This window comes from Hippichthys cyanospilos, chromosome 15 (assembly GCF_059441005.1).
Source record: "Hippichthys cyanospilos isolate Australia breed blue-spotted pipefish chromosome 15, RoL_Hcya_1.0, whole genome shotgun sequence".
NCBI classification, from domain to species: Eukaryota; Metazoa; Chordata; class Actinopteri; order Syngnathiformes; family Syngnathidae; genus Hippichthys; species Hippichthys cyanospilos.
In genome coordinates, this window is record NC_142383.1 from 12,271,254 (window position 1) to 12,296,291 (window position 25,038).

Sequence of the window (25,038 nt, forward strand, 5' to 3'; positions counted from 1 at the left end):
CGAGGAGAGCAAGGGGAATGAACTCCCTGGCGGTGCATTTGAACCTTCAGCAGACTTTTGCGGAAAAAAAAGAAAATGCACTAAAATGTTTGAATGTTTATGTGTTTGTCCTTGAACCAGCACTTTAGAGTGATTTCAGGCAGGATTTCCCAAACAGCTCCAGACGTGCTTCTTCCTGGGGACCACAATTTAATGTTACGTTGACATATACCCAAGAATGGACCAGTACCCAATCCAGGTGTCTGAATTGGGTTGGTACTGACCTTATTTTAGGGTATCGGGATTCTAAAGTCCTTCTTGGCAGTAGTTGGCGCTACACATTGGCAAGTTATGCATGATTTATAGATGATGAATAAACACTCCCAAATATAACGGGTTCATGAATAGGTTATAAAAACCCGATGATTTGAACAAGGGGTTTAAAAAAAAAAAAAAAAGCCTGGAATTTGGGACGCTTGTGAGGACACGTGGTGATGGAAAATGCATTGGATGCTTGTCTTAGTTGGAAGCTTTCTTTGTTTTATTTTTGTTTTTGTTTTTTTAACTATGCAACAGCTTTGATAATCGCTTAACCCATCCTGCCACAAAAATGTCCCTTGACCCATATTTGGTCTCCAAACCTTGGTTTGATTGACCCTATGTTATCAAAATATACAGCAGTATTTTTGCTTTGATAATCACGATGACCCATTTCTTATCAACCGGCCTCTTTTAGGCAGTTCTGATTTAGAACTACATTCAATTCAAAATATGTCATGGCGTATGTAAATTGATTAGCCCCCTTTGCCCAAAACAATATTTAGGGCCCACAAGTCTGTCTGGGAGATCCTGCCTAAATGTAGAGGTTAAATAAAAGAAAAAAAAAAGAGGAAAAAAAGTGTCATGGAAAACTGAGAAACCGCACCTTTTTAAAAGCCATGTGTTCCGAGCGCTGACAATCAGGATGTGTGGATGCACTCTGGGAGGATGCGACGTGAACTGCTGTGCTCTCGCTTTTTTTGTCGAGTCATCCTCTTTTGCTGATCTAATACTTCGGAGGAATGCGAGAATGATCAAGAAAGACTGATTCTTGGGACTGATTCCTTGGTGCTTTGGACCAGGACACTTAAAAGCTCCACCAGGTTGACCTCAACATGGAGAGAGAAAAAAAAAAAGACTTGTCATGCAACTCCACTTTAATCAACGGACATTCATCATTAGCGAGCTTGGACCTATCTCGGATGGGACGATTTCAATGTTGCTTTTACATTTTAAAAATGATTAAAAATGTTTATGCGCCTTCTGACTCCAGCATCAATAATAATAATAATAATAATAATAATAATAGATGAGATAAAAATGCAAATTGCCATTTTTGATGTTGCATTTCAAAAAAAGGACAGTTCATTCCCATTCTGGTGTGTCCCATCACCAGTTGTGTAGTCCAAGATTCCTGATTTCTTTCAATGCAATACAGAAAAATATGCTTTCTAATAAAAAGTCCTGACTTCACCATAAACTGAATTTATTTCTTGTCAACATACAGTATAATTATTTTTTCCATTTCTTATTTTACATGATCAGACGGCACAGGTTTCGGCAATGGTAGAAAAGTACGCCCCATGAAATTGCGAAATTAAAGCGCATTACAACGTATTTTTTTGTTATTTTATATATTGTCGATGAACATGCCCCCGCCAACATGGCCGTCATATGTGCATGTTGGCTCTGGCATCGATTATTCGTCCTGCGAACGCAGTGACGTACACGTTACTTCCCTAAAATTGCGCGGACGATGCGGTGTGTTCGCTTCTCACGCCGTTCAAGTCTTGCACGCCTTAATATTTTGACCATAAAATAGGAATTTTGGAATAGAAAATCTTACTCCTGAAGAGGCCTCCTATCTGCGTGCTTGAAAATGAGCGACGACAACGACTCACCTCCCGAGAGGGAGATGAAGGTACGATCTCGTTATCTCGGCGGTGCCTGAAGTAGTTAGCACAAGCTAGCTGGTACTCGCTAGCATTCGAATGCTCTCTTAAAATTGACTCGGGACTTATAGACTTGTTTGTTTTTACGTACCGTTACTTGCACTGGGTTTTGTTCTCGTTTTAAAGTAAGCATGAAGAGTTTTAAAGAAAGTTTAAACTTGCCGCTCGCTAGCTAATAATGTTAGCATGCTTAGACCTCCTCATCCAATAATCATTACTGTCTAGAAGTCAAATTTGACCCGTTTGATTCCCCGATGGCAATAAAACGATTGTAAATGTCATTATTTCCCTTTAGTGCATGCATTTTCTTGAAGTAAGCAAAAATACACATCAGGGAGCTTTTTGGTAAGGTAATTTTTTGCACAACAGAATGTTGCAACGAATTGGTCAAACTTGATCCTTGTCTACTGAATTTGGAGTTTAGATTTTCCGATCTATGTAAGTGTAGAGTCAGTACGACCCAAATGTATTATTTGTTTTTTCGCAGACAAGTCAGCCTGCAGGTGTCAGAATAATCTGAGGATGGAAATAAATTTCAATGACTATTATTACGATTAGTTTGAGATTATATTACAATATTTACACTTTTCAAATCGGCTGAACACACTGCACACATACAATAACTCAAATTGTTTCTAATTGACAGAAAGCGCCATAATGCTAGTTTTAAAACCATTGCAAATACTGTGGCCGAATGAATAATCTTACGAAAAATAAAAAGGGACCAAAAATTAAAAAAGTGGTATATAAGATTAGGTTAAAAATGATACCAGGCTAAAATATCACACTGTCCTTAACTGCTGTCAGAACAATTATCCCTCCACATTGGTTACAATACCACAAAACTTCCATGACACATAATGATATTGCAACCAATGATTAAAATAGAAACTTGTACATTTGGCCCAATTTGGGGGACTTCCAAATTGCTTACAGCTATTTGGCATCAGTGTGCATCTGTAGCGTGCATTAAATGCAGCAAAACAAAGCGGTAAGCGCATCATCATGTGCTGTCTTATTATCAAAGTTGCCGGAACTCTACTTTTCTACCACTAAAATACAAGCACTTCACTCATCTTCATGTACATCAAGTAAAAGTATTTGTCTTCCTACATTAAAAAAACAGAATTGGTGATACTGGTGACATTTATTGATAATCAAATCGTGCAGCATTTTACGATACAAAATGAATGTTTTCTATGAAAATCTGCTTCCTGCTTCCAGGACTTTCAGTTCCGACAGATGAAGAAAGCCAAAGTTTTCGAGCCCTCTGGCGAAATGCCGAGAGAGCGCTCGAGCTTGCTTGCCGTTTCCAATAAGTTTGGTCTGACCTTTGCTGGTTCGGGTGGGATGTTCAAGGTCTACAGGACTGAAGATATCCTTGCCGCTGACAAGCAGGACGGCAACTCCAACACGATAGGTATGAATGGTCTCGAGTTCTGTAACATTGGTAACTTGAGTTATGAATTTTATCTGTCCCAGGATAATGCTTGTAACCTATTCCACACGTATTTTCCCAAGTAACATTTTGAAACATGAAAATCTACTGTATAGTTTTGTAATGTACAGAAATCTAAAGTAAGAATAAAATGAAAGCATTAAAGAACGTTGGTTTGGTCTAAATTCAATTCATTCTGTGCTGCTCCTGCTGTTAACACCTTGCTCTCTTGACAGTATATAAACACACAAAGACCACTATTGTAACGAAGAATACTTTTTCACAAAGCGGAAATAATGCTTTTCAAAACAGGTGACCCATGATTGGTTACCTGAGCCCCGAGCAACTGTGATGTCATTTTTAGTTGACAACAATTGCCAAAATGGCCGCCCCCTTAAATGTATTGGATCTTGGGCTTCTTAAATCATCTTGCACACTTATGATATCAATCATTAAGCCATTTTCTATTTAGCTGTGCAGCAAGACTGAGGTACCCATCTACTTTTTATTTTCCTATTTCTTTTTGTTTTGTAATAGTTGATGGAATAGCACCGCTGGTGGAAGTGAGGGTGGATTCAGTGCTGCATAACTTGGCTCTCAGCAGCGACGAACTTACATTGTCTATCTGTGCTGTCTTGGAGGAGGCCAAGCTATTCGTTAGCTTTTATGACGTCCGCACCTTCGTCAACCAGGTAACTTTGTGCATCTAGAAACTGTCCGGCAAGACTCGGTTCCTATCCTCTGCAAATAGCAGGCATTGAAGTTGTGTTTTGAACGCCATTTTGTGCTCTTTCCAGGCACAACCGCAGAAGTTTCCGTTTGCCTCGTGGCAGCCAACAGTGGCCCCAGAGACTCTTGTGTTGGACCTCAAATGGAATCCGGCTCAGGCGTCCATGTTGGCCATGTGCCTATCTGACGGCAGTATGTCCATCCTGGATGTCACAGACGACGTCCGAGTTCAGGCTACTCTACCCGCCTTGAGCGGCGTTACTTGTCGTAAGAAAGCCATCTGTTACCACGTTTGACCACAACACTGCCAATGCTTATGTTGGGCTTCTTTGTGATGTCATTCCCCAGTTTGCTGGAGTCCCAAAGGGAAACAGGTCGCCGTGGGGAAAATGAATGGCACTGTCAGCCAATATACCCCGGTAAGGCCTAATAATTATTTTAATAAATAACACCGTTATTGCTGACTTACTTTCTTACTGGTTGAATAAAAGGCCCTGGAGGAAAAGAAAGTGATCCCATGTCCTCACTTCTACACCTCTGAGGACCCCGTCAAAGGTAACTTATATTCTTATGTGTCATATTTTTTGGCTTGTAATACGACTTGCACTCAGGTGTGATTTGTTGTGTGCGATATTAAAATTAGAGCTTGGGCTGGCATACAATATCTCTCTTCCCAAATTATGTTGACTCTCTCCACTTTCTTTCTATGAGCGGTAACGCATCAAAAGTATTCCCCTAAAAACAATAGGAGAAGAAATGGAACAGATAAATGGTTGTGTGGTATCACTAGTAGCATGCTAAAAAGGTGGCAGCAATGCACCAAAGGTATTTGCTAACCACCAAAAGAAAGTAGAAGAAGAAATGAAAACAGAAGGGTAGTCATGGCAACGACTGTGTGACATGGAGCGATTTTAGCAAACATGACTTCCTTATGCTACAACAAGGATTTGTAGCACAAAAAGGTGCAATATAACTGGCCAGCATTCTCGTTTTGGTCAAAATGTGACACGGAAATCTACTTTAGGTGAGTTATTTTAAACTAAAAAGAAAACCCATTTACATGGGGTGCCTTCATAAATTCACTCTGACCCTTAACACTGAGAATGTGTGCGTATGCGTGTGTGGGTGTTCGTTCCAAGAGGCGTAGCATACTCCCCTGCCATTAATTTCAAAATGTGGTCTGAGCTCTACTGTTTGTTCTTGTTCTCGGTTCTTGTAAAATATATGCGATTTCTACTTGGGGTTGACATGGTTTTTTTTTTTTTTTTTTCATTCTGCATTTTTCATTGGTACAATTTGTACTCCGGAGCCACAACTTAGTCCAGAAAATGTGATACATGTGTCTTTTATCTATGTCATTTCAAAGAGTCATCACCCCCCTCTTTGTTTTGTCACAGTTCTCGATGTGTTGTGGTTGAGGACGTTTTCGTTTGCTGTTGTTTACGCTGCTGCCGACGGCTCCCCAGAGACACCGCCCGAGCTTGTACTGATCACCCTTCCTGTGAGTGTTTGAGAATATATGTGTAAATAAAACACTATCCTTGAGGCACTTATGCCATTATAATAAGTCCACCTTTATTATTTAGCTAAAACATACTTTAGGTTATCAACATTAAACCACATTAAACAGATATTTACTTTTAAATCAAAATAATGAGTCCACTTTCAATTATTACGAATATACTTTTAAAATATCATTGTCAATATAGAACAATAGAACAATATAGAAATGTTTTGTAATAATCCATTTTCTCAATCACTTGTCCTCTTATTTATGTTACTGTTTAAAAATGTTGATTCCTAAATGTAACAAATAAGAATAAGTTGTTTATTTAAATAGAAATATTACAATTTTCACTTGTTAATTTATATATAAACATTTTCATTTTAATTAGCCTTGTATATTTTTGTATTGATAAAATATAACTGATGCAGTTATAATAATCCATGTATTAAATACATTTTGTAAATGTATGCTTGTGGAAAAATGGAAGAATTAATAAGATGGCCTTTTTCTCAGCACTGTTTGTATTCATTTCATCATGTTTACCAAAACATTAGTTGGAACATTTAGTGTGATCGTAACTAAATTAGAGATGACCCTATTAAGAACAAAAGCCCATGTATTTTATTTTCACAACAGAAAAAGGATGAAAAGGTGGAAACAAAGTACCTGAACTTCAGTGACACCGTGTATGGGTGCTGCACAGAGCGACAGCATCATTACTTCCTCAGTCACATAGAAGACTGGTGAGCGTGACTTGAACATACCAATATGGACAACCTGTAGAATTCAACCATTTTAAACCATGGTCTTCTTCAATCAGGAACCTTGTTTTGGCCGCGTCTGCAGCCTCCATCGAAGTCAGCGTCATCTCCAGACAAGATGAGAAGGTGCCTGAAAGCTTCCATTTATTGTATAGAAATGCAGGAATTTATTATTATTACAATTTTGTTCAACTTTGATGGCGTTGAATATTATTATGATTATTTTTTTTTGTAGATCTGGGAGCTGTGGATGCTTGAGGACGCTAGCCGGGCTGAGCTGCCCGTCTCTGAGACCAGTGAAGACACGCTGCCTCTTGGCTTAGCCATCGACTACACCAGCAAAGAAGAGATCCGCATCAGTAAGTGCCTACTGCTCTCTGACTCATTAAATGCCAAAGAACGACTTAAGACATCCATTAGAATCGAAACATTGAGTCACAAGTTTGTGATATTTTTTCTGCCAATACAGTATTATTATCATCATCATTATTTTTAATCTCTTAGTGCTTCTTCGGAATGATAGAATTAATGTGAAGTTACCATAGAAGTCCTTGTATTAAACTAATAAATGCCGCAAGTACCTAACACGATCTTATTAGCTGCACTGCGAGTGAAGCAAAAAAAACAAAACAAAACAAAAAAAAACACTGAATTAATCTTTGGTTGTGCATGAGCTTCCTTCAAGGACAGCTATCAAACGAGAATACAGATCCCCAAAGAATTGATCAATGAATTTAATCATACAACTCCCAAGCTTCCACCAGATGTTGCCAATGTAATATTTTAATTTTTTGTCTTTTCAGTCAATATTTGTAAAGGCAAATTTGTGAATGGCCTAACACAACTACGTCTAGATTCACTGTAATAAGTCATAACACAGGAGGGGCTTATACTTTTTACTTTATTATTTTTCGTTTGATCTTGTTAAAAATACTTTATCCACCGCTAGAAATAACTTGTAAAAACGTTGTTTTTCCTCGTTTCTAATTTTGCTTGTTTCAAATTTCCCTTTTACATAATTCGCAATCTATTTTGTTTTAAGGTTTCCCTTTTTGTCTTCACTCGGGTGGTGCATTCTCGACACCACTTAATGCCGCACCTTCCTTTGCTTGTTGAAAAACGATGCAAAACGCACTTTGACGCTGCACTGGCAGACCTTAGCTCTTGAATGCAGTCACTTGGTGGGCTTAATGTTGTGCCTGGCAAGTGCATCACTCGCACTTCATGCTCAATACACCCTCTGTAATGAGCGTGGGCCAAAATCCATCATGTTTCTTTGTCGCTGCAGTGCTCAACAGAGTTCACGCAGAGAATAATAATCAGCATCTGCCTCAGCAGACATTCACATACGCTGTCTAGTCGCATCCCTCCTCCCGCCGTTTAGAAAAGAACCTGCAATTTGTTGCGGCATTTTTGACATGATAAAAATCCAATATGCAGCAGAAAACAAGACGTCACAATGAGAGACTGGGGTGAAGTTAAATGAGGCACTCATTAAAAAATGTCTCAGGCGAGCTCGAGGACCACAACAAACAATAAAGCGGCCCCAGACGCTCCTGCTGTGGAATGCTGATGAGTGTGTCTCCTTCTTATGCTGATCAAACGCTCAAACTATATGGATACATGCTGTATATTTTTTTTTAAATGTCTGTTAAATACTCCAAATAAGACATGTCTCGAATAGAGTTACATAAATTATTTAATTTCACTGATTTACAAGGTTGTGTGTTAATATAGGTTTAAGGTACCCCAAATTTTCATTGGGTAATTTTTAGTTCAGTTCTAGAAGCATGGTGGCTTTATGGTCTTAAATTGTTTCCCTTTTATCTAGGCGATGAAAAGACATTGCCCCCGGCTCCCATTATGCTCATGCTGTCGACTGAGGGATTGCTTTGTCCTTTTGCGCTGCTGAACCTCAATGCTGGCGTCAAGCAACTGATTACACCCTGTGTAGCCCTCACAGCCAAGGGCGAGAGACCCCCCAAGCCAGGTGGGAAAGTTTTAGTTACACACGATGGATGTTATAGGTAAAAAGTGAGTTTTCCTGCATGTTATAGATATAACTATTTGTCTTCTTCAGTTACTTTGGCAATACAACCCCCCAAAACTGCCACGCCACTCCCAACCATCGCCGTGACTTCAGTGGCCTCTTTGTCATCTGCCGCATCCTCCTTCAGTCTCGTTTCAACAACTTCCTCATCATCATCATCAGCCTTCGCTTTCTCCTTACCGCCTGTCAGCGGCAACTCAGTCACTCCTGCCTTCTCCCTGAGCTCATCTGCGCCCTTTGGCTCCGGGGCTTCGAGTTTCACGTTCGCCACCGTCAAGCCCCCCTCCGAAGTGGTCTCGGCCCCTTCTGCATTCTCTTTCAGCACCTCGTCAAATAAAGTCACAGACCCTACGCCCCAGAACCTCGCCACTTCCTCCATACCTGCTGTCAAAGTCAATTTGAGTGACAGGTAAGACCTTATTTCCTGGCTGTCGGTCATGTTTTGCACACAGGGATTTGGCAAAATGGCGGCTTCGGGGCAAGATTGTAGACAGGAAAAAAATGGTCAAAAATTTTAAGTTTAACTAATTGCAAATGCTGTACTTTTTGGATTACAAAAGTTGTTGCATACACTTAAGTGTGCCTTATCTGAAAAATATGGTACCGTACATCTTACCTTTATAAAACTAAATGATTGTGGCCAAAATGTCCTTTTTTCAACCTTGTCAATCACATGAGCTTTTGGAGTTCATTACAAATATAATATGGAATTGCTGTACATCCATTGATGCAAAAAAAAAAGGGGACAGTCATTTTGACAATTGTATTGTGACTTTTAGTAATTTACACAGTATTTAGAAACTTTATTGAGGATTGCACTTTGACAAATGTTCTAACTTTTAAAGATTTTTAAAAACTACATCTAACTTTAGTTTGACAAAATAGTCAAAGTAAAATGACAAATCCAAAAGCCTCAACCAAAGTATTTGTAATTTAGTCAACTCATACTGAACTGTGGTACTGAAAATGAAAAAAGACAAAAATGCTGGCTTTAGTAGACTGTCTTCCAAAAACCGTCTCAGTAATGGGTTTGATACTCTTTCCAAAGCTACAATAATGCCGAGGTCAACTTCGCTGTTCAAATTTGCTAATGGCTACTTTTAAAGGCAGTGTAAAAAGACATTACCTTTTCTATTTTGATTGCAATAAGTACATTTGAACTAAAAGTGAAAGTAGCCGTTAACTCAACACTTGCCATTTGCACTCCTATTACAAAGTTTGTCATTCTTCCCAAGGTTTTCAGCAGTGGAAGCTCCAGCAGCCCCTCCTCCGTCTTTCTCTTTCACGCCAACTATGCCCAAAGGTGTCGTCCCAAACGGCAGTGTGCCTGCCCTCGCTGCTGTCACCGCCATCACTACCAAGCCAGCCACAGTGCCAAGTAAGCACAAAACTTCACTTTAAATATTTCATATTCTTACCTGTTCCTTTTCTCCTAACTTGGGTTTTTTGCTTTCGTTTCAGCCCCGGTTCGTCCAATCCAAAGCAATACACCATCAGCGGGGCTCCAAAAACCAACGCCAGCTACCCAGAACCGCATACAAACCCCACAGGTTTATTAATTTGTTCTAATAAAATGATGTAGTTCATTTTGTGTGCATCTAATAAGGACCCATATTGACATATTGTGCTGTGCTGGTTCAGTAAGTGACTTTAAATTGTGGCTCTTGTTGCAGGCAGCTGGAGTAAAGCTGGTTGAGAAGCAGCCGCCTCAGACAAAGAAAGAATCTGACCCTATCATGACTGGAATACTGGAAGAGGTGAGATTGGTGCTTACTCGGAATTTTGTCTAGGATTTTTTATTGTATTTTTTTTTTACACTCTTTTTAGATTTCACACTTCCAAAAAGAACTAGAGGATTTTAAGGCAAGAAGCTCAACGGCAGACTTCACGGTCGGAACCAACGAGGAAATGAAAGAGCTTAGGAGAGAGTCAGAGGATCTAAACATTTTCACCCTGGAGATTAAGGAAACCACAGAAGTAAGGTTTTTAGAAATGTGAAAGATACATTTTATTCAATAATTGCATTAATAAAAATGCATCTGCTCCAGTCTCTGCATGGTGATATTGGCACGCTGAAGACCACCTTACTGGAGGGTTTCGCAGGGGCAGAAGAAGCGAAGTCCCAGAGTGAGCTCAGCAGGGACCGCAACTACAGACAACTGCTGTACAAAAGGCCCCTGGACCCACGCAGTGAGGAGCAGCTCAAGGTGAAAATGCGTGACCTTACTTACAAATCCTTCCTTTTGGTTTTTACAAGTATCAAACATTGGGTGCTGCCCTGGTTGGTAGTTAGCATGTGATGCTAATGGGGCAGTCTACATGATTATTTGGCTTCTTGTCAAACATTTAAAAAAGATGGGCGTTAATGGTCACATCTGTCACGTAGCATCCAGCCCCCAGCACAATCTGATCGACACAAGACGCCAGATTCAGATGAAAGTTCTTCGCCAAAAGAAATTCGGTCACTGCTGGCTTCAGCTAAGGGTCCTATCAACCCAGCTTGATATATAACAAGAGAATCTAATATTAGCAGGCGGTACCTCTATTCGGGGCTCCATTTTGTCAAACAGCACTAACAATTGGACCAAAATGTACAAAACCAGTTACAACCCCAATCCAGTTACAACCCCAATCCTTTGTCTACAAAAAAGGTTTGAAGACACCCTTTCTGAGGAATTATACAAAGTCGACTTGCTAGCTAGTGGAGTCACCAGCATCATCAGTGCGCCTTCTAGTTGAATGGCACTCACAAATAGATGCAAAAAACAGCATTAGTCTCAGACTCACAGATGATCCAAAACAGTTGATACTCAGTGTTTCAGCTCAACCTGATGTACTTCAAATGGTGGTCGCAGGAGATCCAAATTAAAATCCTTTGTGCATTTGCTACCTTTGTAGGAGATACGCCGGCTCTACCAGTACGTCATGTTTGCGGTGGAAGACGTCAACTGTGTTCTGGATGTGGAATGGGAGAAACACTTGGAGAAGAAGAAGAAAAAGAAGTATGCGCAAAGCTTCCTGCATCCTTTCACGACTTTGCATCAATTCCTGTTGATAATCTTGACAGGCACATGGTGGTGCCAGGGCGCGAGGGTCTATGCACCACACTGGCCAACAACTTGTTCATCATCAACCAACAGAAGAAGAGGCTAGACCAGCTGGTCAATGAGCTCACCTCACTGCACCTCTACAACAAGTCGGACACTCCCGCGGCCAACTGCAATACAGATGCGCCCGGAAGGTCGGTCAATTAACTAAAATAATTAACACAGCCAAGGGGATATTAAATCTGTGTGAACTAAGAGAGGTTGAAATTTCACCAAAATTTTGCACCCTACAGATTTTTGAGTCTTTTTTTTTTCCAAAGAAAAAAATGTTTTTTTTTCATGGAAAATTACATTACAAATAAAAAGATAAAACACAAATCAAGCATAAATGTTAAAGATGACACGCTGTCAACTATTGGTTACATAATCACATATGCCAAGGAGTGATGTCCTCATAACTTCATTAATTGGATGTGTTACACCACGGTATGCACTTGAGGAGTTTTTTTTTCTTTTCTAATCAAAATAAATGAATACTATACATTCACAGTTGACTTCTGCTGGATAAATAATAGACTGCCCCGTGAAAACAAAGTCATTTAAAAAAAAAAAAGACAAATACATTGGAATGAGACAAATGTTATTATAATTTTTCTCAGTCGACAGATGAATTGCCAGGAAGTATTATTTTTTTTCTGCCAGACATCATCAGTCTCAAAATATCATTATTGGTCAGGCCCTTTTTAATAGATGACGTTCTCCCAGATTAATTAACATTTAAATAGAAAAGTTCTGAATGTTCAGAATTAACAACTGTTCCTCCATTGGGCAATTCATCTTCGTAATATGTGAGGCACTCACTTGTCCACTTTGGATCTATGTTGAATGTTTCGGTATGGAACCTCACAGCCTCCCATTTGAACAAAAACTTACTCCAGAAAGTAAAAGCAGGAGGCTCATACTGTCTCCTATCTTTTTCCAACAGTTTGGAAAGCGAGCTTGACAGTTTAAGGGATGCCCTACTGAAAGCCCGACTTGAAACAACCTCTCCTAAAACCAAAAGCCCATCACCAGGTAAAATTGATTGCATATTTGTGTATATTGCTGACAACTGAAGAGTTCAAGACATGTATGTATCCTTCCCAGTCAAGATATCGCCAGTTAAACAGTCCCAGCTGCGTAACTTCCTCTCCAAGGGACACATGCCTCCTGTTCGCTCAACTGCACCAGGTACTCATCACGTTAAAAGATGGGTTGAAAGTCACACTATTTCATCAATGCCATTCTTTTCTCTCGTCAAGCCAACCTGTCCCGCTCAGCTTTCCTGTCGCCGAAATACTACGAAGATCTGGATGACGTGAGCTCAACCTCGTCCCTTTCGCAGTCCATGGAGCCTCATCTTCCTCACTTGGAGGTGGAGGAGGAAGACGAAGAGGAGGAGGAGCTGCAACCTGAGCGCCTTCCCATGGCTTCCACCACCATTCCTTCGTATTCACGACACCCCACTGTAGTGAGGACCCCTTCCATCCAGCCCGGTTTCGGATCCATTCAGTCCACACCATTAGGCAAAATGCAGTCAGTGCCAGGCATGGGTTTTGGTCTGAGCCCCATTGCGAGCCCAAGTAAGTAAAATATTTAAATATACAGTACTGTATTATCCTTTTATGAAAAAAATAAAACTTTTTTCTTGACTATTTAGCATAATATTAAAAATGAATTTGAATAACTAATGGTTTCCTATCTATATTTGAATTCTGACTTCTCTTGGTACTGTTGTTGTTTTTTATTTTTTGTATGTATTTATTAACATGCTTATGTCTTTTGTCAGTTCCCTCCAATAAGATAAACCTCAGTGGTGCTGACAGCACCGCCCTTGCCACTAAAACGGTCAAACATGGGGCACCACCCGCCGAGAGGACTGTGCCCGTCACCATCCCGGCCCAACAGGCTGCCGCCAGCGCAGCTCTCCGCAGGCTCATGGCCAATCAGAAGACAGGTAAAGCAAACATGACAAACACTCCTTAAAGGGATGATACACTTATTTAGCCATTTTTATCAGCAATGAGTTAATCAATGAGTTAATCATTTGGTAAGAATTTGAAAACTTGTATTTTTTTATGTACAAGTTAATACTTTTAAAAAGACATTTTCCACATGCTTTTGACTGAAAACACTATCTCATGTGCTCAAGGCTCAAGTACCGGCCAATCACTGCTCACCTGTGTTCTGTTTTTTGTGACATGACATTCGCAAGCTGAGTTGTGACTGCAATATCATTTTCAGTTCATAACGAGTGACACAAAATGTGTTTTAAAGGCATTAATTGTACTGTAGATCAAAAATGATTTTAGTCGTCAAATTAACTCATCTGCTGCTGTTGACCTTAGATGTCCGAGACATCAAAGATCCATTTTTATAACCAAAATAATTACTCTTGCTGAATAGTCTCCAGTAGACACAAAGATGTTGTAATGCTCGTTGTAGTCACTAGATGGCGACACAGCCCTCCAGGCAAAGCAAGCTTTGGTATGGCATCAATTTCTTAGTGATTGTTTAATTTCTATTTTGTTTCTTTTGTAGCTGTCGTCAGCACCGCCTTGACAGAGTCTACCCTGAAATCCGTGCCCCAGGTAGTCAATGTCCAAGAGCTGAAAGATAAAGGAGTTCCTGTGTCAACCCCTGCACTTATCAGGTACTGCACTGAAAGCAAATGACTCTCCATCCATTCTTTCCGCCCCAAACTCCCTTTAACAACAATTATTTTCAAAGATAACTTGTGGTATCATAGATTAGCTGTGTAATTGTTAAACCAGAAAAAAACTCAACTCTTACATGTACCTGTGCTGTGTTTGCGTTTGCAGCTCAACAGCAGACACAGCCACTGTGCCACTGCAGGTTCCTGCTACTATCGCATCCAACCTGCCCAAGCGGGTGAGACAAAAAATATTAGAGTTGTGTTCTAGAGTGCTTTTCTCAACTCCAGATGGGAGAGTCCTCGAATTCCTTGAATATGTTTATTACAGTCTGTCAAGTTGGGACAATACTTAAATAAGATGCTGTTTGTTTTCTTTGTTTTAAAATTCACTTACGTTACGTGACAAACGCTCATTTATCAAGAAAAAGTTTGCTTTTATTCATGTAAAATCAAAACAATCCATAAAATCTTTCTGTGGTGTCATTGTTAAAATCTTTACCAGCAGAATCCCAGCCTAGGAGTGCAAAAGGCATCCAATGAAAGCACAAGCGCTCCACAAATGACCTTCATGTTTGGTGAGCATGAGTTTGCAGTTAATCTTTTTTTTTTTTTTTTTTTCTCAAACCGAGAGGAGAATTGAAAGTCCCGCTATATACAGTCTTTGTTGTAATGCTATATTTTGATGTATGTTTTTGGTTTTGGGGGCGTCCGTCAGGTCAGTCCGACTCGTCTGTCGCACCTGCTAGCACAGCTGAATCGAACATCAGTAGAGGTTTCTCCTTCACTTCATCGTAAGTCCACCAGAAAAAAAATAGAATATTTATATACTATTTTTTTCCAAAATAGTTCTAATTTTTCAGAAAGATTACTCGTTAAAAGCATTCTTTCTATTTCTTAAATAAATGTTTATCATTTCAGTAAAAGAATATGAAGAAATTTTACTGTCAGGATTGCTTTATTATTCTAATAATGTTTTTTCTTTTGCAGAACGCCAAGCTTTACTTTTGCGTCAGTCACTCCAGCAGTTGAAAAACCACCAGGTAAAGATACCTGCATTAATGTTTCGAAGACACAAGGTGCATTTCTTTCTTCTTTGTTTTTATCACAAATAAGACACGGAACAAATATTCCATATGTGTGTTCATATGTGTCTGTATTATGTGTGTCCTGTATCCACTTTTTCATCTTGTCTTGAGCGTGCATATCGTATACAAATTAGTCACTGTGTAACCCATCTCCTCTGCTGTACGCTCAATACAGCGTATGGATTTCATTGCCAGGCCAAATTGGGACGGACCTAGGAAGTGTGTTGTTGTGTTTATGGAGGCAGAATTTAATCACCAAGCCGCCTAATGACACTTCAATTAATGTGCAAGCATACAGCAGCGGCTTAACCTAATTTGGAGCTTACAGCCCTTGAATATAAATGATCTCAACGGTCTAAAAGTCTGCTTGGGCTAAAAATTCGCTCTATACTTATATCGCAGGACATTTAAATACCTTTAGAATTCATACAAAGGACTCTACACTTATGTGGTCGACTAGCATACAGTAGTTTTGTTTTCTATTGAGGCAGGTAAGAACTGCCCATCAAGAAATCACGGGATAAAAGCAAAATGTCTGCAGGTTTTCACATGCCTTCCACTCATTTTGCTGATGTAGATTTTGATAGTAGTGTTTTAGTAGTTTAACTTAATACAGGTGGAAATATTATCAGTCAGAACTTTGATACTCTGACAGCACGACTCCAGAGCTCTAAATGTCTGTAAACGAAGAAAGTAATTCTTACACGTTCCTTTTGATTTTATGTTTGTCTTCAGTGAAGGACGTGAGTGAGTTCTCCTTTGGTGGTAATGGCAAGATGATTTTCGGTCAGACTCGAGACGAGTCTGCAAAGTCCACCACTCCTTCACTAACTGCTGCCGTGTCGGCCACGCAGCCACCTTCTTCGGAAGCGCCTGTACCTGCTTCGACCACGGTGCATGCAACTTCAACACAGCTTCAACTCCCGAAAACAACCGGAGGAGAAACCTTAGGGAGTTTCTCCGGGCTACGTGTTGGTCAAGGAGAAGAACCTAAAGATTCCTCTGCGAAGCCAACCCCTGCTAACACTGCATTCACATTTGGAGGGGCCGGAATCGGCAAAGGAGCGGTACAGTTCACCTTCGGCAGCGATCAGAAGTCCGCGGGAGACTCTCTGGGAGCCGATTTGTCCAAGTCCGGTAGTTTGTTCAAACCTCCCGAGGCAACTTCCAAGCTGACCTTCTGCGTGACCACGTCCAATACGCCTGCCTCTGGGCTGCACACGTCTTTCAGCAGCCTCCTTGCCGCCCCCGCAGAACTAACGGAAGACCCCAAACCAACCACGCAACCTTCAGTGCTCCCATTGTCCAATAAGAAAGACTCTTCTCCAGAACCTTCCGTCGAAGCACCTTTGGAAGCCGCCAAACCTTCATCAGAAGCTGCTGCTTCAGATGCTGCTGCTGTCAAAGACCCTGAGCCTGTTCTGGATGCTACCGCTTCGGTCCCAGCTACAGAGGCAACCCCGCCGGCGGCAATCACCGCTGCAGACTCTCCCCCGGATGTCACGTCGGCCGCCCCTGCAGTGCCCGTATCCCAAGTAGCCCCGCCGGCTTTCCAGGTGTCCACTTCGGAGAAACCTGGGTCCATTTTCACTCAGCCCACGACAACAGAAAGCTCCACCGCCGTGACGCCCGCTGTCAACGTGACGACTGCTCCCGAGGCTCCTCCCACCACAGCCGCTGCCCCGGTGACTGGTACCGTCGGGGATGGCACGCCTGTTTTTTCAGTCACTGCCACCACCACTGTCGCCACTGTGTTCGGACAACCCGCCCCAACCATCGCAGCCGCTACGGCACCCTCAGCGTTCGGCTCGTCCACCTTCGGCACAGCCACCGGAGGTGGTTTTGGCAAGTCGGTTTTCGGCCAACCGAGCAGCTTTGGCCAACCCGCTAGCAGCACCGCAACGGCCAGCGGCTTCTCTTTCGGACAGTCCGCTTTCGGCACTGCAACGAGCGGAGGAGGAAGCAGCCTTTTTGGAGCACCCACGCCCACCAACGCCAGTTCCTTTTCTTTCGGCACAAACACAAATGCCAACACATCCAGCGGCACCGGCGCCGGACTCTTTGGACAGAGTACCACGTCTGCGTTCGGACAGAGCTCCTCTTTTGGACAAGGGTCTCTCTTTGGGAGTAATACCACAACATCCTCGTCTACAGGATTCAGCTTTGGTCAGCCATCAGGTTGGTTTAGGACAGAAATGTCCAAACTCATTCTTGAGGGCTAGTAGGCAAGATACATGCATGTTTTCCAGGGTTTTTTTTTTTTTTTTGTGTGTGTTGTTCGTCTTAAAAATGTAACAACGCTATTGTGTTATAGGTTTTGGATCATCAGCTTCGTCTGGGTTCGGCCAACAAGCTAACACGGGAAGCATATTTGGACGGGTATCACAACTTATTCTTTAAATGAAGAGAGGCATTTTTCAAACTGCATATTGAACCTTACTTATTTCTCAGCCACAGCAGCCGTCAGGTGGAGGCCTGTTCGGTTCCAACACAGCCAATACGGCAGGTTCACCAGGCGGCAACCTCTTCAGCGGCCTGGGAGGCAAGCCGAGTGAAGACGCCGCCAACAAGAATCCATTTGGTTCTACTGCCTCCCCTGGAGGGTTTGGCCAACCTGCTCAGACTGGTATCAGCCATCCAAAACTACTTATGTGGCACAGAAAAGCCAATGTATTCATATATTTTTTTTCACTTATGGTTTCCACAGGTACACCCAGTCTCTTTGGAAGTACAACAACCAAACCCATGGGGTTTGGACAGGCCTCCTTTGGGGACCAGAAACCTAGTGGGACCTTTAGTTCCGGTGCAGGGAGTGTTGCTTCCCAGGGTTTTGGATCCTTTTCCAGCCCAACAAAACCAGGTACTGTCAGAATTGAAAATGTTGTTTGACCATCAACGGTAATCGCTAGCGTGCTAATGCTAATCGCGATTGCTAACAGCTTAGCATTAAACAAATTTTGTTGGTGTCCTAAAATTCGTACGACTATAAACTGATAAATGTTAACTAGTTACATCCACTCACTTCAACTCATGTTTAATTTGAGTAGATTGAAATAAATAAATAAATAAAATGAGGATGATGACTTATTTCTTGGAATAATCGATCGGATAATCGATTTTGAAAACATTCTATAGTGGCAGCTGGATATGAAGGATTGAATTATTGACAATAAATAATTATTTGAATGCTATTTGGCAAAAATGCAAACATTGGTCTGACTGCTGTTCATGTCAAAATGTATACAATACAAATTTGGACCACATACAATGTATTCTACTTAAAGATTCCACTTTGTCATAGATCTTTTTTTAACACATTAAACTGTTACAGGCATTTTATAGAGATTAAAAAAAAAAATCATTATTTCTATTTTATTTATATGTGTGTATGTATGTATGTATTTTTTATTAGATTAAACTTTGTGTGCAATAAGTGTGATAAACACTTTCAAGTAGCAGCGTCTCTCCAGACATTTCCTCCCGTTTTATCATATGAGCTTCAGCAAATGTTCTTATCTGTTCATCCCAGCCATGCGTAAGGAGGGTGAGTCCGATTCTCTGTCAGAATATGAGAATTGCTTACGTATGCAACAGTTCCAAGGACAGCAATTTCTGTATTTTTGTTACTCCTCTCCTCTCTGTCTTAATCTCTTTTGCAAACACTGAAGACTGAGTGGGCTCAACCCATTAATCGGACGATTACGACCCTTCTAACTTTGGCCAAAATTAATTGACCAAATGGCCGAGATTTCCTGATGATTTGAAACTGTGCCTTTTTGTAGTCTTCATGTAGTCCATTTAAAACAGTTGCACAGATAACGGTGGTGTCATCATTCATGATGCATAAATATATAACATTAACTTGTGTATATTTATATACATATACACACACACACACACCATGAAGTTTGTTGATACGCTCATTCAGCGGACCTGTAATTCAAAACAAAGCAAATCTTTAGGTTTGCGAGCAATGACAAGTGAACAATGCCAGGAGGTTTCTGCAGAATTGACTTGGATGTCACTATTTTGCACACAACCTAAATTCACAGTTTGTTTAAAAGTGGTATAAAATACTTTGTGCAACATAAAGTAAGCATAAATAAATGTTAAAAATTACACCGCTGAACTGCAAACAATTTGACACACATTTGACAAGAATTAATGTCCTCATAACTTCATTAATTGTACCACGTAATGCATTTTGTAAACCAAAAAGGAAGGATCTATTTTTTTTCTATCAAATATATTTACTGTATACCCATGTTATTTGTGATAGGTATGTGGCCATAAATCGTGAAAGTGAGAATGTAAATAACTAATCAAATGCTTTAGAAGGAAACATCTTTTTTTTAATCAGCTGCTTAATAGGTGATCTTTTCTTTCCTGTCAAAAATCATCATCGACCTCAAAATCTTTTTATCGATCAACACTACTCTAAGTCAGACTCAGTAACCATATGAATAACTTATTACTGAATAACGAAGGGTACTGCTGCATGTTTTTTTTTACATACTCTTACTCTTGAATAATCATATAATGATAAAGACTGAAATGGTTTCTCACCCTTTATTTTTACTTTCTATTTAAATCCAAAACCAAATAGGTAAGTTTTTCAGTTAATAGCAGAAGATAGGTTGCAAAAAACAATATTGATTTTTTTTCCTAATGATTCAATCACGTTATTGCAGCATTATTGCTTCTCTTTCCACTTTGCTGGTTCCAATATTTTCAAAGCGATAAGTGCTTTCCCTTCTCAACTTGAAGCGCGAATGTCACAGAGTTGAAATCACTCGAGCAAGTCCTCTGTCAATTAGGATTAACAACGACACACTCAATAGCAGCATTGTTTCTTCTCTCCGTGCTTTCACACCATTATCCTTTTGAGTCACGCTGGACTGTGAATCCGGGGTTTGATTAATATCCGCCTGATAGCTTTGGGCAAACAAACATGCTTAGACTGGGAAGGCGCCTAATGACCTAGTTAAAAAAAAAATGCAACATGAGCTTCTATCTTTTAACGTTATCTTTCAAAAGCAGCATTGTTGGTGTCATCCCTCCAGGCGCTCCTGCTTTCCCTCCCTTCAATTTCAGCGGGATATTAGTACCCCCCCTCCCCGCACCCGCATGCCTGATCGCTCCTGCTACGTGCAGTCAATGTAATCTTGTTACATTAGCGCAATCAATTATTAACTGGGGCATGCTGGTAGGCGCGCTGTAATTTCAGCACGCCTGCCATTAAACTCGCCGCAACTCACACATTTCACGCTGCGAGACGCTTGACAAGTTAGCATCCTGGCCACCTACCACAAAACAAATATTTTTTCTCCTCAATAATGCAACAATATCCTAAATAAATTGCATATTAAAAAATGTTTTTGGGAGAATTTTTGTACTTGCATTACTACAGAATAATTATAATTTTATAGTAATAAGTGTATTTATTAACAATGGTGGACTTGTGGTTGCACATTGGCTCACTGGTCCAGAGATCTCAGAAATGGTTGAAGTAATAATTATTATTTGGAGCAAAAGGTTTTATAATATTATAAATATATAATCAGAATTTTACAAGTAATTTTACTAGAAAAATGTCATTTACACAAAGTCCTTTTCGCAACTATGTTTGAAAAGTCTTTACAAGAATGACTTGGTTATGTGGAAACAATAGGTTTGTCGTTTGCATCTCTGTATTGATTGAAATACCGTGTGTCATTTGAAATTCAATAATATGGCAGGAAAAAAATCTGAATACACTTTTAATAATAGCTAGTTTCTCCAACATTCTCAAAATAAGCATTGTAGGTTCATTAAGCTAAATATTCAAACTCTAGGCTGTTGATTTTCATAGAAAATCTGTCCTCAAATCGTGTTTTTCATTTTCTTTCTAACATCTAACCGGAAGTAAAGAATCCTGCCAAGATAAACATTTTAAAACGCATTTGCTCTCCTGCCAAGTCAAACAATTCTCACATATGTGACAAGTGCTTTTGTTTAAACCCCCCCTTCAAGTATTGGTAACAAGTTTCCATTACTTCTGATTTGCATATGCAATTTCTGATTAACAATCAAATCCTGTTGGTATGCATGCCAGAGCAGTGGGACTGGCCTTTTGAGCGTAACTACATTTACAAAATAGCCTGCAATAAAAATGAGTTTGACACCCCTTCAAAATTGTGTGGAAAAAAATGAGTGCCAAAAGTTGTCTTATCTGTTGGTTAGTTGCAGCTCATCCCCAACTCCAAAGACAAACGATAGCGAAATTGGATGGTTTTAGTGTAGAGGAATTGTAACAAGCCACCATTTGTGCTTTCCCAATTAAGGCGGCTTCGGCAGTGCACCAGTGTTCGGGAGTCCCCCCGCTTTTGGCTCTTCGCCCTCATTCGGTGCCAGTGCGACATTCGGCGCCACTTCTTCCTTCAGTAACCCCATGGGATCCTCTGCTGGGAAGGTGTTTGGAGAGGGAACGGCTGCTTCCAACATGGGCGGGTTTGGGTAAGATTGTCATTCTGTTCTTGCTTGCATGGTTTGTAAACAAATTTGCAGTTTCCCAAAATATTTTCCTAACCGATAAACGAACTATATAGGCAATATCGAATGAAGTAAATAAACACCTCAGAAGATGGCAGGTCGGATGTGTCGTCACGATGTCGAACAGTAATTTCGTCTTCATCTCCAATGTGCTCATGTGTCCGTTTTCATGAGCACTGGACCAAATTTGTGCAGAACTAGATTATTGTCCTCCGATAATCTCACTCGGGGATCACGCTGCCTACGGATTAAGTCGTCTCACTTCCTGTCCCACTCTCTGGGTTTTGCATACTCGCGGATCTGCTTGCTGATGAGTCGCCGGGCGCGATTCCTGCCGGGCAGATTATCTTTTTAAACCTTCATTTTCCACCGATCCCCTCCCCGTCTTCGTAGCTTCGCGTGCGCCATCTGACACCCTCTACATTTGCGAACATTTTTTTGTGAAAAACATCTAAAAATGTGTATTTGTTAGTCCAATAAATAGTGGGTTTAATCCAGGCTTGGATTATTTGTCTCATCAAACCATGTTAAGCCCCACCAGGCTGCATGATGCAAAATAACCATAAAGACATTGTCTCGGCATTAGCAGTGGTAGACGTAACTGCTAATGTTCGCGTGTGTAGATATAGATAGCTAATGTTCAGAGCCATGGTAAAATATCGACATAAGAATTGTAGATACCAATTTCTAGCATTCACATCTTGAACTAGCTAGCAAGCTAGATAGGGCAAGATGTGAACATTAGACGTGCAGATATAGATTGCTTATGTTCGCACCTGACTTGGCTAGATAACTAGCTAGCCTAGGCAAGATGCCACCATGAGCAGTCTACATCTATGCCGAGTACTCCCTGTCAAACACTATGCGAAATTGGACTTACATGCTAGTCACCAAAGGTTAGTCTCATTAATCTGCCTAGCCAATTGGTAGCTCATGCGTAGAAGCTAAACGCAGTCTTCATTTTGGTGCTGCTTCTTATCAGATGGGATGAGCATAAGATCCTCATCAAATTCTTCACAAAAATGGAAAGTCTATACATACTGAGACTCCTTTCAACCTGATTAGCAGTTCGTGTGAGAAGCTACATTATGCGGTCTACATCTTCACACCAAGTCTTTTTTTCCACTGATAGTTGGCCAACACCAGCCACTGCAGATTCCACATTTTACCATTTTGAAGTTTTTCTTATTTTCCTCCCAACGCCTCAGTTTTGCTTCACCGTCCGGAGCATCGTCCTTCGGGGCGCTAGCCAATCAAAGCGCTACGCCTTCATTCGGAGGTCTGGCCCAGCAGGGACCTGGCTTTGGAGCTCAGCCTGGCGGCTTTGCAGGTTTTGGACAGCAGCCACAACCTGGAGGTGACAACTTTTTTCTTTTTTGTTTTTGAATCGTTATCTTAACTAGGCTTTAATAGTTGTTTTACCTGTATGGTAAATTAGTTTGGATGTAACGATGTATTTGTGGTTGTAGGTTTCTCTGGAAATGCTTTTGGCGCCACAAACCAGTAAGTCTAAATGAACACTCACATATAAATTAGTATTTTGCCTTCATGAAATTGCCGACAAAAAAATCCGAGGCCTTTTGAGGAATGTTTGAAAATAGCTCATTGTTTTCATTTTATTTACATTTAAATGTTTTTTTGAATTATTTCCTTTGCCTCAATATAAGTCATTTGCAGTTTTATCCAGATAATTTAAAAAAAAATGTCAGTATTGAAACATCTCATGTCACAAAAGCATTGACACATTGACAATTGGTCTTGAAGTAAAATTTCAATATTGTGCTTCTCCATCTCCTTGTTTCTTTCAGATCAAATTCCCAAACGTTTGCCGGTTGGCGAAGCTAGTTTTATTGACCTACACAAGCCCACAATCCAACTTGACTTTCTGCTTACAAGCTTTTTTTTTTCCTCTGTTGTTTCGAAGGGAAAATCTGAGAATTTTACACTAATTTCCTTATAATAAAATAAAGAAATTTGGGGAAGTATTCATTCCTCATAGATTTTTTTTTAATCCAGCTTTTTGTTTTTAAATGTATAATGTGTTGCTGTGAAGCATTCATTGAAGGTAAGCACCTTCCTCTTCATAATTACATGTGTGAACAAGTCATTTCTTAAAGTGGCAAAGTACATAGCCATCATTTTCCATAATAATGCTGCAGCAGGGGAATAAGTCCATTGTTCAAATTATTGTCCGTTCAGTATTTTGTCATAAAAAATGTATGCATAGACATTTTGAGGAAATGAAATGGAAAAACTATTTTCAGTGTAATAACTGTTGTATATTTTTACATAGAAATAAATATGTTCAAATGAGTTGTTGTTTCATGTCATTAGAATGACCTTTATAGTAATGTTTTCTTCATACTGTTTACCTTATCACTCAAAAACTGAAAGACTAAAAATTGTGAATTAACTTTGTGTGTTTACAGCGACTCACATCCACTATATTCTGTGTCAGTGCTGTTTTCACACAGAATGGGAAGAAAAGACAAATCGAGCTTAACAGGCAAGTGGCTTGTCACAGTCCGTATTTCCGACCGCCGCATCCAAACTCCTTAGCGGAAGATCGCGTTGGCATTTAGAGAATGTCCGCGTGGAAATACAACTTGGGATCTCCACCTGCCAAAATGTTGACATCCACCTTCTCAGCCGGTTTCAAATGGATGTGAAGAGAGTGGAGCCAAGTAAATATATAGTTATGCTTATAAGTTTACATATCCTGCCAGCATTAGTAACATTTTGGCAGTTTACACTTTTGCCAGGGTATGTAAACATCACTGCGTAACTATATTACATTACCTTCCGACGCATTGACCTCGCTAGAACTTGAGCATATGTTTTTGATTTATTTATTTATTGCAGTTTTTTCTTCTATTTGCATTATGCCTCAAAAACGTAAACCAAATAATCTGTGGTCACAATCCTCCTGTAATGCTCACCCTCGCCGTGTCAAGGTGGTGATGGAAAAAGCAGGAAAGTCTCTAAGACACTTGCGAGGATGACAGCTGTCATTGTGGAATTCTGATAAAAATAGCTCCCGACCACGCACCCACTAGCCCCACGTGAACATTTACACTCCATGGCTGGGTTTCCTCAGCTTCTGCCAACTAGCCATGATTAGCCGCTCTCATCGAAACAAATTGCTCTCACTTGTTTCCATCCTGCCGGCTTGCTTTTTCTGCTTTTTTTCAGTTTTCATTTATCAGTTTTGTTTTAATATATATA

At 40.4% G+C, this 25,038-nt stretch overlaps 1 protein-coding gene across 2 annotated transcripts; it reads left to right on the top strand.

The window, feature by feature from the left end:
- Positions 1-1,763: 1,763 nt before the first annotated feature.
- nup214 (nucleoporin 214) lies at positions 1,764-24,126 on the top strand. Of its 2 annotated transcripts, none has more exons than XM_088435697.1 (36): positions 1,764-1,939; positions 3,195-3,390; positions 3,946-4,100; positions 4,206-4,404; positions 4,486-4,556; positions 4,629-4,692; positions 5,535-5,638; positions 6,281-6,387; positions 6,465-6,531; positions 6,641-6,764; positions 8,237-8,395; positions 8,486-8,864; positions 9,691-9,833; positions 9,917-10,005; positions 10,129-10,212; positions 10,283-10,432; positions 10,504-10,662; positions 11,354-11,457; positions 11,523-11,696; positions 12,488-12,576; positions 12,649-12,732; positions 12,804-13,124; positions 13,331-13,498; positions 14,083-14,194; positions 14,364-14,433; positions 14,700-14,772; positions 14,913-14,988; positions 15,185-15,237; positions 16,018-17,460; positions 17,597-17,661; positions 17,734-17,908; positions 17,990-18,142; positions 21,606-21,777; positions 23,022-23,170; positions 23,283-23,316; positions 23,622-24,126. In XM_088435697.1, exons 1-36 carry the CDS (start codon positions 1,898-1,900, stop codon positions 23,656-23,658), a joined length of 5,844 nt encoding a protein of 1,947 aa, XP_088291823.1. In that variant the 5' UTR covers positions 1,764-1,897; the 3' UTR covers positions 23,659-24,126. The 2 variants fall into 2 exon arrangements, with proteins under 2 accessions (XP_088291823.1, XP_088291824.1); XM_088435698.1 differs by having other exon boundaries at positions 14,703-14,772.
- The last annotated feature ends 912 nt before the right edge of the window (positions 24,127-25,038 follow it).

Coding starts and splice junctions, on each gene's coding strand:
- nup214 (XM_088435697.1), top strand. CDS start 1,898: ATGAGCGACGACAACGACTCACCTCCCGAGAGGGAGATGAAG. Junction 4,405..4,485: donor CTTGAGCGGCGTTACTTGTC/GTAAGAAAGCCA, acceptor GTCATTCCCCAG/TTTGCTGGAGTCCCAAAGGG. Junction 10,433..10,503: donor AGATTAAGGAAACCACAGAA/GTAAGGTTTTTA, acceptor CATCTGCTCCAG/TCTCTGCATGGTGATATTGG.